Source organism: Ixodes scapularis, unplaced genomic scaffold (genome assembly GCF_016920785.2).
Source record: "Ixodes scapularis isolate PalLabHiFi unplaced genomic scaffold, ASM1692078v2 PGA_scaffold12__126_contigs__length_90152505, whole genome shotgun sequence".
Lineage (NCBI taxonomy): Eukaryota > Metazoa > Arthropoda > Arachnida > Ixodida > Ixodidae > Ixodes > Ixodes scapularis.
Genome location: NW_024609838.1, coordinates 27,917,800 through 27,933,141, shown reverse-complemented (window position 1 = coordinate 27,933,141; position 15,342 = coordinate 27,917,800). Strand labels below are relative to the sequence as shown.

The window sequence follows — 15,342 nt, the reverse complement described above, 5'->3', positions numbered from 1 at the left end:
GATTAGGTATTTGAGTGGGCACTTGTCCGGTATTTTACGGTAGGTGTTGGTATATGACTACTTTAGGTTTTACAGCGACTTGGGCTCTTTATCAGCGATGGTGCTAAAGAGCCCAAGTCTCTTTATTAGCATCGCGGAAGCGAAAGAAAAGACAGTTAGATTGGCGCGGTCTGCCCTCAGCCTCGTCACAGCACACTCTTAGCTGAGGTAAGTCGGTGCCCGTAGATGATCACAAGGGTAACTTGTTGAAATCGCCGGATTACTGGGAAGCACGCTTATGTCGGTCTCTGAGCAGCTAAACTTAAGTGATTCGAAAGCCTCAATCTTAAAGTTGTGCTGGCATGCCCCGTACATCTGCGCACCTTACCGTGTATTGCCTTCCAGCTACGAGAGCATGAAGACCCTGTGTGACAAGTACAACCGGGCTATCGACAGCGTCTTGCAACTCGTGAGTTACTTTCTGCTTTCTACCTCGTTAGGTTAGGCAGAGTTTAGGTCGTCTCTGGCGTCGCTCGGCTCGAGGTGGCTAGAATCGTGTTCACCCTTCTTAGTTTTGCTGCCCCAAACCTTCCCTTGTTACCTTTGTTGCTGCAGTACTGGATGGATATTTTGCTTCGCTCCCGCTCTGGCTTAGCTTTGTGTGGTCGTGAGCTTGCTGCCACCGCACGCTCGGAAGTCTTTGCGTTGCTGCACTCTTTTTGCCCCGTGTTTGTGTCTGGGCCGCGGGGTTTTACCGTTTTTGCACGTCTTTTTGTAGCCGCTTAGCTGGTTGTCTAAATTTTGCACATTGCATTATCTAGTGGGTGTAACTTTCCTCCTAGAGTTTCTGCGCATGTTTTTGGAGCCATTAAGCCAGTCTTCTAATAGACTACTCCCATAAATCCGTTGCCCCGCACGTTGCATTCTGGAAACTTCTGGTCCAGGAGCGAAGCGAGTGTGGATTTTGCTTCTTTCTGATTTTCACGGTGTGTAATGTGGCATTGCTCCGCGATGAGGGCTTCGAGTTTTGGAATAAGTTTATTGAACTATTGGTTTTGCTGACGAACAACTACAAGATGCGCTGCAGTCGACAAAGAACTTTTGACCCTAGCCATTCTTTACTTGCTGAAGGGAATGCCCTCTGCCGGTGCAGGGATTGGTTGCGTACGCGGCAGATGCCTGTTGCCACTTTTCACGCCTCTTCTTTCGTGCACCAAGGGACGCATTTTGGTAGACTTTCCCGCCGTAAGGAAACAAGTCCGGCGTTGTCTTTGGCATAGCTTTTAAGGCCCGTTCGTACATGCACCACGGCGCTACCTCAATTAGTATTAGTTAGCGATGAAAATACCAGCGACCTTGCCGATGCGGTGTTGACTTTGTGCTATAGACCCTTTTTCCATTATATTTTTTTCATTTTTTCATATATTTTTTTTCATTTTTGAAGACTGTAAGACGACCGACCGTCTCTTTTATGTTTAATAGCACGGCATAAGGACCTTGCTAAATCTGTAACTTAATCACTTTCGTCTTACTTCAACGTCCTAACGGCTGTGGGTTAAACAAGCTCAGAATTCCCTCTGAAATAAAGCGACTGGAAGTCTCTCAAGTGGGGGTACTATATTAGCAACACAGCACCGATACAGCACCGCATCGGTGCAAAGTTACGTTCGAGTCCCCGCTACATCGGTGCCATTCCTAGTGTTCATTTGGCGATTCAGCAATGCGACGTATGTGGGAAATTGGCCTTTAAAGGCTCGCCTAGGCCCAGTTAACCGTCCACCGTCGCCCTCCCACCCCTCCCTCTGTTGTTTCCCTTTCTGCTTCCCCGCTGCCGTCTGCTGCCGCCCGCCCCAAACCGTTGCTTGGCCGCCATTGCGGCTCCTCCCCCTGCCCGCGCTTCTGCGCTGCCCTTCCGGAAACGGCCGTTTCCGTCGTTGCGCGGGCGACCTTGGACGCTGAAGCAGGGCACGGGTCCCTCCGACGCCGCATTGCAGTGGAAGGGCACCTCCCGGCCCGCCCGCCTGCACACGAGGCCTTCGCCCGCGCTGCTGCGCCACATCCTGCAGCAGGTGTACAACACGGCCATCACGGACCCGGAGAGACTCAACTCCTACGAGCCCTTCTCTCCCGAGGTGAGTGGAATCTGTAGCCCTTGGCATAAGGCTGCGCACTACAATACTCCGTTTCACGATAACTTGGCGAACTGTGGAGGCTTCAATCCCTCGTGGCCCAATAAGAGCATCGGAGAGAGGCACGAGACTACACGTCACGGGAGAGTGTGTGTCACAGTGCCAAGGAACCAGTTGTCGTCTGCTGGACAAGAGTCGTCTGCTGTGAAACCCACTAACTTCGGGTAAACGTTCGCGGCTGCAACATTGCCGTTTGCTGGAGTAGCGAGCTCTTTGGGAACAGTTGGTGAGACAACCATACGCTCAATTTACATGCGCATATGTGGCGGGTGCTAGGGAAATGTTTTGAGCGGAAGCGGTCGGTTACACGGCTGCGATCACCAATGGCCATGGCTGTACAAGGAGAAAAAAATCTGGAGCGGATACTGATATGGAGTCACTTCTTTTGGTATAAATATAATTGAAACTCATAAATATGTCAATACTTATTCCTTATTTTTAATATGTTCTCGGTAGAGATGGATTCACGCTAGTTTAGTTGCTGTTAGAAGAGAAAGAAATTTAGAACTACTTTTTGTTGTGGACGGCGCTGTAGCTGCAGTGGTAACGAGGCCTCCGTGTCATCGCGCGACTTGCTCCGGCGCTCTTATCGGGTCGAGGGGGCCGCGGCCTCAACAGTTTGCTGAGTTATCGTGAAACGGGGTATACCACGATGCCGTAGCTGTTGCGTAGCCCCCGGTCGTAGAAGTGCTGGCAAAAAAGGCAAACCAAAGAAGCATCGCCGTCTTGCCGTTTGTCCCGCAGGAACCGCCTCGTAGATGTAGCGTTTGCGTTTGCCGTCTTGCAGGTGTACGGAGAGACGTCTTTTGAGTTTGTGGCGCAGATGATCAACGAGCTGGAATTCACCACGGAAGACATCTTCATCGACCTGGGCAGCGGTGAGTGTGCATTGGCTCTCCCAAAGGGGCTCGTCGTTGACCTCGCGGTCGCCGGTGGGACAAGGACGTCGGGGCATCCCTCTCTGATGTCCGACCTCTGGTGCACTCCCGTTGCATTCTGCCGGGCTCTGGCTACGTCTGCACTCTGGAAGCTTAGCTTACTAGCGGCGAGGAAGTTCGCTCTTAGTAACAGCTAAAGCGTGCTGGCTCGCGCGCTTTAGCTGTTATTAGCGACGAGCTTCCTTGCGCTGCACGTGCTGAGTGAACAATGACAGTGGTGATAGCTTTCAGCGCACTAAGAGGCGCACTTACCGAAGCATGGGGAGCGCCAAGTGAAGGGCGTAAACACATCGCAGTAGGCCTCGCACCGTCGCTCCTAGGCTCACTTCCAGGCGGCGCAGCCTGTACCGCGAGCCACGCGCTCTTCTGTTCGCATTTCATTTTTTCTCCGATAGTACGTGGTTTTGATGTAACCCAATTAATTTTGTTAATTTGGGAACTTTTATTTGCAAAGATTATGAGAAGGATTAAGACAAATTGAAAGAAGAAAACAAACATATATGGGTAAACTAAAAGGTCTGTGGAATCCAGTAAGGTATAAATGAAACTCTAGGATGATCTATAAGCCTTTTTGGGTACTTTTTGAATTTTCCAGTTTCAAAATGATTTTAGTTCAGGATTCCTAAAAGGCACCTAAAAAAAGCCTGATACCATATTTAACATATTTACCGTACCTCTTATTGCATACGTCACACATGCATCTGCCAGAGAAAGAAAAAAAAAGATGAAGATTGGATATGTACAAGTGGAGGTATGGCTTCCATACAATAACAAAATGTATAAATAGTCGTCAAAAGTAATGATGAAAAAAACAAAACAAAAAAAAAGACATCCACAGGCCTATCTTACTCTGTTTCCGAGACAATATTTCAAGATAAAAGAGTCTTTTTTCACGAAAATCCTTCAGGTCAAGATGAGAAGTGCCTGCCAATTATGAAAATACACAATTTTAAAGATGTTTTTCTTAGAACTTTTAATCTTTAAAAGGGCCCTCCAACAGTATTTGAGCATCTACTTTTTTTTGCGGTTTCTACACGCTAGTGGTCCCGGAAACCGAGTGGACAACGAAAGAGTTTGAAAATATTAGCACATCATATTTTAATTTGACAACTCGGAAACACCTCCTCCGACGGTGGCGCCGTGAGGTGCCGAATGCGCGCGCATAACGGCGCTCCCTTTCACTATACGTCACATTCTCTGGGTTTCGTGATTGGCGAGAGCCGTCCCAAGAATTTTGAAGCGAAATAAAGTATATCACACGTTAACCGTCATTATTTCTCTAACAAGTCATTTTTATAGAGCTAATAAAGTTGCAAAGTAAAGTTCGAAAAGGGCGAAAACAACGCCTTGTCGCTCATGCGCGCCTCCCAGCGGCGTCCGCGACGTACCATTGCGAGCAGACGACAAGTGATCCATGCAGACAACGCGCACCATATTTTCACTTGTGTGCCCCCGGTCCCGGTCAACTAAAAGCAGTAAGAGGAGCCAGGGGAACCCTTATTTTCTTTTAGTGCTGTGACAGACTTTTCACTGTTCGAGTGAAGTGCGGCGACGGGACCCAGCTTTTGCCAAACGGGACCGCTCACCCATTTGTAGCTCCAACTCGCCGAGGTGGGTCCGGTGGCGGAGTTGCGGGAGACAAGTCTTCCGCGGCAGTCGAAGCGAACCGAGGCAGAGACGCGTCGCGGCGCTTGCGTGGAGTGTCCTCGTACGGCGCGACGCCCAGCTCCGCACTCAAAATCCGATAAGCCCGGTAAATTCATCGATGATGGCAACCCGATCCCAAAGCTACGATGGTTGCAGCTAGGCCTAATGGCCGACGAGCCGACCGGGCCGACGCTTTGCTCCAATCGCCCGGGCCGGCGTTTTGCTCCAATTGGCCAACCGCTTTACTCCAATTGCTAAACTGTTTCATTTTACGTCATGAAGCGCAATGTTTTGCTTATTTAAAGGTGTTTTCTGCAATATTTAGTTTTCTAATAACTCACAAAATATTGCGAATTTCTGTCATATTTTTTTTGCTCTGTGTTCCTGCTTTCATGGAGCTCCGTTTCAGCGTGAACTTCAAACCGGTCAAAAAATTGTTGGTGGGCCCCTTTAAAGAGCAATGGCCTCCAATTAAGCCATTGACTCAAGACTCGTTTACACACTTGCAGTTCTCTCTTACGACGAGAGCAGATGAGAGGACACACTGGCGCCATCTATTGGGTAGCACTGGAAATTTGGGGGTCCCGCAAATTTATATTTCTCTCGCGCATCGTCCTTTCTTTATTGGCTCAAAAACCTCTTGTCAACGTTATAAATGACCATTTCTCATAGGTTTACGCACATTTGACCTCTGAAATCCCGCAAAATCTTAGCTCTTGTGAAGTGCAGTTCTAGGCTCACCGCATAGATGGCGCCAGCGTGCCCGTGTGTTCTCTCGTTCTAAGAAACTTTAAGAGGTCTCAAGGCACTCGGTTCTAAGGAGTTGCAAGTGTGTGGATGGGCCTTTAATAGCAGTGACGAAGCAATTTTTAGAGATCCACGAATCTCAAAAAGTTCTCGTCGTTGACTCTTTTTTCATACTCTGGTGTCGACTTCCCAGGTGTGGGTCAAGTGGTCCTGCAGGTGGCGTCGGCCACACCGTGCAAGATGTGCATCGGCATCGAGAAGTCGGACGTGCCGTCGAAATATGCCGAGGTGCGTTCTCGCCCCCCTTCGTTTCTCCCGCTTTTCGGTGCCGGTGACGAAACACTGCCGTTGTTGTCCGTCTGCATAGAGTATGCAGATTAGAATCGTTCCGCGACGAAGCCGTTTCCTAAGGAGGACAAGTTTTAGCCTAGATTAGTGATTACGTTATACTGGAAACGACTTATTTCTTGCGCGACTCAAAAAATACTGCGAAATGTCAATTGTGCAAATGTTCTCCCCCATAGTTATGAACGCATACCGTGCAACACCAGTTGCAAAGTTTTTTGCCCACAGATCTTCCTCTGAAGGCCACACCTCTCGAAATTTGCAATGCCCAATGTTTTCTTCTGACCTTTTGGAGGAGGGTGACCTCTTTGTTTATTTTTTTTTTTTTCGGACAGTCAATGGACACCAACTTCCAGTTTTGGATGCGGTGGTACGGCAAGACCCACGGTGACTATCGGCTCATCAAGGGCGACTTCCTGCACGATGCACACCGAGATTTGGTGATGAGCTCCTCGTGAGTCACCCTTCTTCCTTCTCCCCCTTCCTGCTGCAGAGTCACATTTCTGACTGTGACAACAAAAAAAAATCATAACTATACGTTTTTTTGTTTTTTTTCTAAGTTTGTATTTTGAACATTTAATGCAGCTTCAGTGTAATGCAGTTCAGAACAGCAAATAGCGAAGGGCAGCTGACGATTTTTTTTAACGACATTCACATGCCCCATTTGTATATTGTCGTGCAAGTCCATAATTAAAAAGTACTGTTCGGCACTTTTTTACGTACCGAAAGTGTCATTTTATTGTCTCGTCGAATTGTAAAGCATAAAAAATGAATCATTCGTTTATTAAGCTTATTTTGCTGCGACCTGCAGGTCTTTTGTAGGTTGATACGGCAATTCCCTGATTTCGCTTTTCGTTGTTAAGTTAATCCTTTGACTGTCTCATTTTTTCTATAAAAAAAAAAGTTTTTAGCAGTCGGTTTTTACAGCGGAGCTGTTAAGGGCTAGGTTTCCCAGGATCGTGTCCGGTATGTCGACATAAACCTACCTGGACAGCTACCGCCATCTATAAACGACGGCGGCAAGCACACACCCAGTATGGTTGCCGCCGTCGCTCGTAGATGGCGGCAACCTTTCCAGCTATCATAGAAGAATTGATAGTTGGGCGCGTTGGTGAGAATCCATCGTGGGGAACAGCGCGAAAGACAGATGACGAGGAAGAAGAAGCACACGTAACGAGCACAGCGATCGTCACGTTTGTTTCTTCGTCCTCGTCTGTTTTGCGCGCTGTTTCCTACGCTCCTGTGCTCTTATCAGTTTCGATTTGGACTCACGATGGGTCAGCCGCGCGCCCTTTCGGCGAAAGGAGACAGGCTGTGGAAGGAGCGGCGACGTACGCAGCAGCGCGAATGGGTCCGCAATCGCCGCAAAGCCGCTGCGCCTCGACTTCCACTGCGTCCAGCGCTTCAGATTCCCTTGCCAAAGGGCACATCGCTCGCCTGGAAAGCCGCCACTGAGAACAGAACCAGCAATGTAAAGGGCGCCAGCGGGCCAACACCACGGACGACGATCGTGCCACGGAGGCCGAGCGCAAGCGCGAGGCCCGGCGATGACTGCACTCCACGCCGGCTGAGCAGTTCCCGAGTGCGACGGCGAGGTTCCAGAGGGAGTTAGTGGAGAACACGTTCGGCGTCACGTGAGCCGTGTGCGACCGACTCTGGTTCGCCGGAGACGTACCCACGATCGGCGGCGTGTCAGGCTAGAAATAGCGGGAATTGGGCGCGTGTGCGTTGTGGCAGTGTATCGAGTGCAGCTCCGCTGATCTTTCTTCTTTACGAGGGTGGAAAGGCTGAACGTTTTTTTCCAGTTGCTCGGGGGGGGGGGGGGGGGGGGGGGGGAAAGGGCTCATTTGTTACCACTCTGCCCTGCATGAACAATGCAGCATGCATGGTGCATGTGCCCAGCACAAAAGCCGAAGCGGGTGAAGCTCGCATTCTCTGACCAGTGCTTTTGGGAGAGATCTGGCACTAGCAATAAATTCCACTTCGTTTATTGTAAGTATTGTTCTGCTGCACTGTGCCTCACGCTCTGTTGAAGAAGACGACGTGGACGTGCCCACAGGACCTGCACGCATGTCCATAGACCTTGTGTTGGGCAAACATTGAAATGCGGGGACACCGAATGGGTCAGAGCGCCCCCTATATTTCGATCTCCTCGCAAATAGAGCTCGCTCTCCTGTTGCCACTACCACCAGAGCACCCGTAGCAATGCCCCCCCTCGGTGTGCGCGGTATCGCGTTTAGGCAGGGACCTTCAAAGGTGTTCTTGCTGATCGTCGAAGGGCCAAGAGGTCACTGAAGTTCTCCAAGTTTCATTTGGGCAATGTTACCTAAAGGTCACATGCACTTTGTGTGTCTCTTTCAGGATCATCTTCGTCAACAACTTTGCGTTTGGACCCCGGGTCGATCACATGGTGCGTCCGACGCCTCTTGCGTTGAGCTTCTCTCTTGTTTTCTCGTCCCTTGAAATGGGTTGGAACCGAGTTCACCCCCAATACTTTGCTTTGCCGCCGCAGCTGAAAGAGAGGTTTGCCGAGCTGAAGGACGGCTCTCGGATTGTTTCCTCCAAGGCGTTCTGTCCGCTCAACTTCCGCATCACCGACAGAAACTTGAGTGGTGAGGACCTTTTTTTTTTTCTACTTTCCGAGCGGTGCCACGTCGTCGGTGTTGACGGAACTCCTCCGGATTAACTTATTTCTTGCTTATTTGTCTGGTATTGTTTTATGAAACTCGCCTAAACTGATTTTGGCCCTTAATTTGTGAATGTGCCATTGTGATAGTTTTTTCAGCCCCCTACCGCTTGGTAGTCCTTGCTATTTTATAGTGACTACCAGGATGAGAACAGCAGGCGATTTCTTTAGGGGCTCGGCCCCTGGCACGCGCTTGTCGCCTTCCGCCGTGCTTTAGCAGCGCGTGCACGCTTGAAGCTTGTGGCGACACTTCGTAGGACGCTTGTCGATGCCACTGTTTTTTCTTTCGAATATCTCTCGCCTTTTTACTCCGTGTAAATATTCAAGCGAGGCAGAGCACTGCCAATAGTTAATTCGTTGACTTTGTACGACTTGTGCAATCGGAAGTCTCATTGTGTCGTTGTTGCTGCCACGGAATTTAAGCCAGGTTGCCGAAGCGCCAGTCTAACCCAACGGTTCCACGTGTCCAGATATCGGCACAATCATGCACGTCAAGGAGATCCAGCCCTTGAAAGGGTCTGTCTCGTGGACTGGCAAGCCAGTCTCCTACTACATGCATCTCATCGACAGGGCAAAGGTCAGTGCTTGTCCTCTGTGTCTGTTAACCTCTGTGTCTGTAGGCTGGAAATATTTTTCTCCTCTGTGTCTGTAGGCCGGAGGAAATATTTCTTTTAAAAATGGGCTTTTGGAATCAACTTTTAGTGAAAACTCGGCACACTGCACTTTAGAAGTGGGATATAAAGTCTATATATCTCGAGTAATTTGCAGCTTGTCGCAAAGTTAGCAGGCTTAGGACAGCTTTGAAGATCTTGGTTTTTGTAGTGTCTAGACTAAACGTTGACCTCTAAGCATTTGCATGCTTTCCTTTGGCCCTCTTATGTGATTTGATTTGAGAATAAGTAGTTGGTGCCTAATGATGGTAGTAATATTTGTTAGGTGCTGTTCTTCCTTCTGATGTCTAATAGTCACATTCATTAATTTAAAGCATCAGCTTAAATCCCAAATTGATCTTCATTTCGGAATGCTGGTTTGGGAGTTTGTTACTCTTTGTGTCATCGCAGCACAGGTGGCAAAAATGCCCTTTGGGTACCCTTCTAACTGCCTGGCAACTTGTGAACCTAAACGATCTCTGCCTTGCTGTGAGTGGCAAAGGGTCGAGGTTTTTTTCCTCGTCTGCCAGTGCTGTGCAACTTGCATTTCTCCGGCAGACGAGGATCTCTATACCCTTTTTACGTCTCTTTGGTGCCGGTGGTGGTGGTGGTGATGACGGTGATGATGATACTGGTGTGTTCTTCGCTGTTAATGTGGCCCTTTTTTAAATTTTTTCAGCTTGAGCAGTATTTTCAGCGACTCAAGAATCCTAAGCTGAGGGTGAGGCCTTTGCTCTTGACCTCTTTTTTTAGTTACTGGGAAGGTGCAACGAGAAATTGCAATCAAAGAAAAACAACTTAAAAAAAATAAAAAAGCAGGATGCCAATGACCTTCCCAGTGGAATTTCCATTGCAAATTGGGCTTTCAAGGAGATTGTCTCACGGAGCCTTGGACGACTGGCAGCTTCTAACGCGTGGTACACTCGGACCTCGTTTTAACTTGCACGAGCGTAATGTGAGAGTGCCTTGTAATAAAGAAGCTCGTTGCATGCTCTGTTTAGCTTGAACACTCTTAAAACGCTTTGCGAACCCTTTGAGTAGGGCCTACTCTGACAAGGAGCGTTGAGCGGTCGTGGCCGTGTTTCTAACGTGCCGCGAACGTGCTTCGCAGTGTTTGGTTTTTGCCTTCAGTGAAGTGCACAAGTTAGAGTAAGATTGTGGTGTATAAAAATAACTACCTACCTAGACATCTGTGCTTCAAGCGTTGCATGCAAAACTACAACTTGAATTGGCTACACGGACGTTCCGGCGGAACTCTCGTAACACAACATGTCGTAAGCAAGACAGCGCTATGCCAATGGGCCTCTATGCAGCTTGCACATTCCTAATGTTGGCGTAAGGCTGACTGCACAAGCTGTGCCTCCGTTCCCGACATGAATATAAGACGTGGAGGTTAGTTGTCTGCGTAGAGACATGGTGCAATTTCCGTGGTAACTTGGCTATCCTCTGTGCACCCAAGTTATAACGAGGTTCGGCTGTAGTGCGACCTCGATTTAATTGCTCCGTTGGAAGGTAGCCTCACCCTTTGTGAACAGGAAGAAGTAGAGCAAGTAGAGCAAATTGTGACTGGCCATTCACGGCAAGACTGTTATCTCGTGCTGCCTTCGGCAGCTACAGATTGCAAACACGTACCTCACATTTTTTTTCGTTTTCTGAACATCACAAATGCCTCACTTGTGCTTTCCTCTTTTGAGACCTGTGCTGAGATGAGCTCACATTGTCATAGCCAATGCCTCGATGTTCGGACCAACCGGCACGCACGGTCCCGCCTTGGATGCTGCGCCAATTTGATGGGCTGAAAAAAATATCTGGAGAAGCTTAGGCCATTGACCGCTCTCTTTTGAGGAAGGGCATCGTGCAAACTGCCCAGGCTGTTTGTTGAAGCGGAGCTACAGACTAAACAGGTGCAAGTTTGCGCACCTTGCCACAAAGCGGGAAGTTGCATAACTTGTATCCGTGTCTGTACAAGGGGCCAATTTAGAACCATGCTTGATAGTTGCAAGCCAGGTTTTAATCGAGTTTTGACAGCATTTTTTTTTATAAAATCAGTGGCCTTGGCTTGTTCGACGACGGAGTACCTCTCCTGGATCTTCCAGCAGTATGCCACGTTGTGGTTGCAGCATTTTTTATCATTATTTATTTCACTTCTCTTTTTGGACAACAAAAATTGTTTAGAAACAAATGACTACCGTAAAATACCGGGGAAGTGACCACCTCACTTTCACTGAAAAATTGGTTAGTCTTGACATGGGCGCTTGTCCAGTCAAAGCAGTAAAAACAAAGATGGCGGCAACGTGCGCGAGAAGTGAGGGAACCTCGGCAGCGTGCACACCTTATCAAGATGTGTCTCGCAAAAGCCCCGGGACCACTGGTTTTGTTTCCAAGGACTGTTCATTGTCACACCGCATTATCTTCAGCCCCATCTGTCCTGACATGGCTACAACAGGGCTGCCGACCCCCAGCATTGTAGGGACCTCTCACTGTACCCAAGTGACCTAGATAAGGTCACTTGGGTACAGTTAAGTTTCCCTTGCTTAAGAATTCTTTCCCTTTCCATCGTAAGGAAGCAGATATCCCATGGCTCTGCGCTGGTTCTCTCGTAGCTGCCACTTTGTGGTGAATATTTGCGGCGCTTTGGAGGGGGTGGGTTGCTTAACATATGATTAGAATTCTGAAGTTTGGGAAATGTTAAGAGTGGGCGCTTGTCCGAAAGTGGGCAGTTCCCCAGTATTTTACGGTAGGAGCAGTGGCATGAAATAACTACCAGTGGATTGCTACGAATAAGTCACTTCTTGGCAGGACTTGTGCAGAGTACGAAAAGATTGATACGAAATCTGGTTAAAATTTGCACCACATGCATTTTCTAAGTTCTCACGTTTAAAGACCTGTTTCTTAACCTGAGAAACGATTGCCTATGGGACGGAATATAATGGCCTAGCAATGTTTTTTTTTTTTGTGGCGTTCTAGTGACAGTCGGTGTTGCTTCACGTGCGAGCTTTTGCAGTTGGCAACGGGTTAAGAGTGCAGAAGTAGATGCTCTGCCTGCGGACACGCTCGTGGCCCTTCGCTGGACCTTGGCTGCACGTGCGACAATGTGTTATCGAAGACACAGCACCTAATGCATTCTTAAGGCCCATTCACGCACCCGCTACCGCTTGCGACCGGGTGCCTTAAAATCTCTTGTGACAAAAGAATGCGCTACTGCCATCTGTCGGGTGGCCGTGAAACACTTGACAGTTTTGTACATTTACTTATCTTCTTTTTCGTGCATCACTCTTTTTATTTTTGGCTCGAAAGACTTTCGACATTGTTGTAAGCGACCATTTCTCGTAGTTGGTACGTACGCTTGACGTCGCAAGTGCCACAAGAACCTTCGCTTCAGTGAAATGCAGTTCAAGGGTCACCTCGTAGATGGTGTCAGCGTGCGAGTGTAGAGAGCCTCGATTTAAGAAAGGGGGAACAAGTGAAACCTAGGAGAGTGTTTGCAATTCGGTGGTGGACGCCTCTACCAATGAATTGCAAACAAGGAGGAAAGTGGTGCTGAAGGCAGAGACGCCCACACGTGATCAACGCGTTCATTACTTCCTTGCAGCTCGTATTGCAAACACGCTCCGTAGACTGCGAGCCCGGTCGGGCAGTTGGAAACTCTCCGCAATCTAGGCACACTGGTGTTCTCTCGTAAGAGATAGCAGGGTAGCGCGACGCACTTGGTTATAAGCAAACGCAGGTCTGGGAACCACCTTTAAAAGAAACACTAAACCTAGGAAGAAAAAAAAAATTTTTTCTACTTGTTTAGGACAGGCAGGTCCCAAAAGAAATGTTTGTCAAAAAAAAAAAAAAAAAATTTTTTTTGTTTAATATTTATGTGACAATACGAGTTTTTTTACTTGCGGGCAAAACCGAAATTGTACCCTTGTGAGATGATGATAGCGTTTGTACCCAACTATACTTGTTTTCCCCTCAAGAACCGTAGCAAAACAAGTCCGGCTCCTGGCGGACGGAGCATTACTAATTTTCCCCTTTATGTTGATAATTAAGACATATATAGGTGAATTTTAGATTAAATATATGTTATCTTATCAAGACATACACGTTCCAAACGCCAAAAGCATCGCTTTTTCCTCCGACAACCAAATCTCGTAAGAACTATCCAACCAACCAATTAACCAACCAACAAAAACAAATATTAAACAAACAAACCATCCATCCAACCAACCAACCAGTACTTCGTGTCGCGTATGAACAATGCGCAAAACTTGCTGTTTTCTTGAGGTGAGACCGGGTATAGTGTGCGCTCTGAGGTCCAGCGAATTGGTAGCGCACACTGATTCGGTACTATTGGGCAAAAAATAATTTTTTTTTATTTTCGAGAAACATTCCTTTTGAGACATGCCTGTCCTAACAAAGTAGACTTTTTTTTTTGGGGGGGGGGGGGGTTATTTTAAAGAGGAAACGGAGTATAGCGTACCGTGTCAGTAGCCTGGAAGGCGCTCACCGCAACAATGGCGGACCGGGAGGAGGGTGCGCGACGCCGTTTTGGTGGCCGCCGCCGACCTTTTATGAGGCAGAACGACAACCGACGGCGGTCGCAGGAGGACGACGCATCGAGCAACTCGTCGCGCAGCCGGCGGGGCAACGGGGCTGGCAGCAACGGCCAGCGATCGGCCAACGGGAGCTGCTGCAACGGCAGCCTGAGCCAGGACTCGTCATCCAACGACTCGCGCAGCGAGGACTGCCTGGTGCTGGGCCCCACCACGCGGCGCGCCTGGTCTGACTGGTGCAACAACAAGGGCCCCTCGCCCGGCAAACCCCCAGGCTCCGCGGGGCTCAGCAGCGGCCACGAGAGCAATGACGAGAACGGTGAGCCCCCGTCGCCTTTCTGGTGTCTTTTGGATTGCGGTTTTTGAAGGTGCTTGGTACGCATTTCTAACACCCTTGTTGAACTAGAACCGGCTTGGGTGTCTCCAGGAGCTCGACGGCAGGGACTTTGCACGTCGCGACAATGGCAGCGTGTGCTTTCGCTTCTCTTTTTTGCCGGAAAATCTGCGACCAACCGCCGCGGTTACTGCGTATGACGACGGGATATGTGGGCTCTCTGCGACATAATTTGTGTCCACTTTGGGACAGCCTTTGTTGTGTGGGCGTCATAGGATGCTAAACCTGCCTGTCAAAGACACATTTTGGTCACCATAGCTAAACTGTGTCTGGAGCATGCCTGCGACTGGCTTGACCCTGCTTGCGCGACGGAGTGCGCCCGACGGGGCGACAAGGTGTGCCGTAGGAGCTGCTGAGTGTCGTATCTCTAGAATTGCGATCCTGGCAATTGTATTGTGGAGGCGCCGGCAAAAAAGACGAGCAATGCAATCGTCGCGTCTGTGACTCTAAATTTCGCTCGACCAAATCTGTAAAGGGATAATAAGTCCGTGCTCCTGCCCGACTTCGCTCGCGAGTGCATGGAGAACAAAAGAAAACTGCATTTTGCTTTGAACTCCTTTGTCAAATACGTGCCTCGTGAAATGCTTCATATAGTTCTTAAAAAACATATGCAAAGGAAAAAACAATTTTTTAAACTGCCTGAATGGAGAAAGGATGTCATAAAACAAATTTACAACGAAACAAAATCTTTTTAGAGCTGTATATACGACGTGAAACGCGTAAAAGCAAAAGCGCATGGAAGCGACGGGAGCAAGCGACCAAGACGGTGAGCAACGTTTTCTAGAAATCCAGAAACCGAGCGACACGACGGGCGACAGTGAGAAATTTCCATCGCTCGTCTCGTCCCACGCAAAGTCGCTTACATTCGGTTCGGCTTTACGGAAACAACGTCTAAAGCGCACACATGCAGTGGGAAGCACTACTGTGATAGCCTTACTGCGTCAGTTGAAATCTGCATATGTCGCAATGTTGTTGGCTGCCCTTTATTGGCGACAAAAACGTAAGAATGTGATGAACTTACATGGTCTCTAAAGCCTGACCCATAATCTTGTATCATCAATCCATTCGCTCTCCGATTCCATTCCATAAATAAGAAAATACTAGTGCTATGTTGAAATATAGATATCAAATGATTGAATGAAAGCCAGAAATATCGAAACGACCTAAAGAAAACATGATTTCAACGTGGAATGTAAAATAACACGAAAACAAAGCTCCGGTGGTGG

At 48.5% G+C, this 15,342-nt stretch overlaps 1 protein-coding gene across 1 annotated transcript in view; it reads left to right on the top strand.

Moving 5' to 3' along the window:
• The window catches only part of LOC115332130 (histone-lysine N-methyltransferase, H3 lysine-79 specific), a 44,243-nt gene that overhangs the window by 10,524 nt on the left and 18,377 nt on the right, over positions 1-15,342 (top strand). Inside the window, 10 exon segments of the mRNA XM_029994418.4 lie at positions 385-448; positions 1,974-2,111; positions 2,956-3,046; positions 5,694-5,788; positions 6,181-6,299; positions 8,207-8,255; positions 8,358-8,457; positions 9,002-9,108; positions 9,861-9,902; positions 13,774-14,041. Of these exon segments, the coding sequence (XP_029850278.3) occupies positions 385-448; positions 1,974-2,111; positions 2,956-3,046; positions 5,694-5,788; positions 6,181-6,299; positions 8,207-8,255; positions 8,358-8,457; positions 9,002-9,108; positions 9,861-9,902; positions 13,774-14,041 (1,073 nt within the window).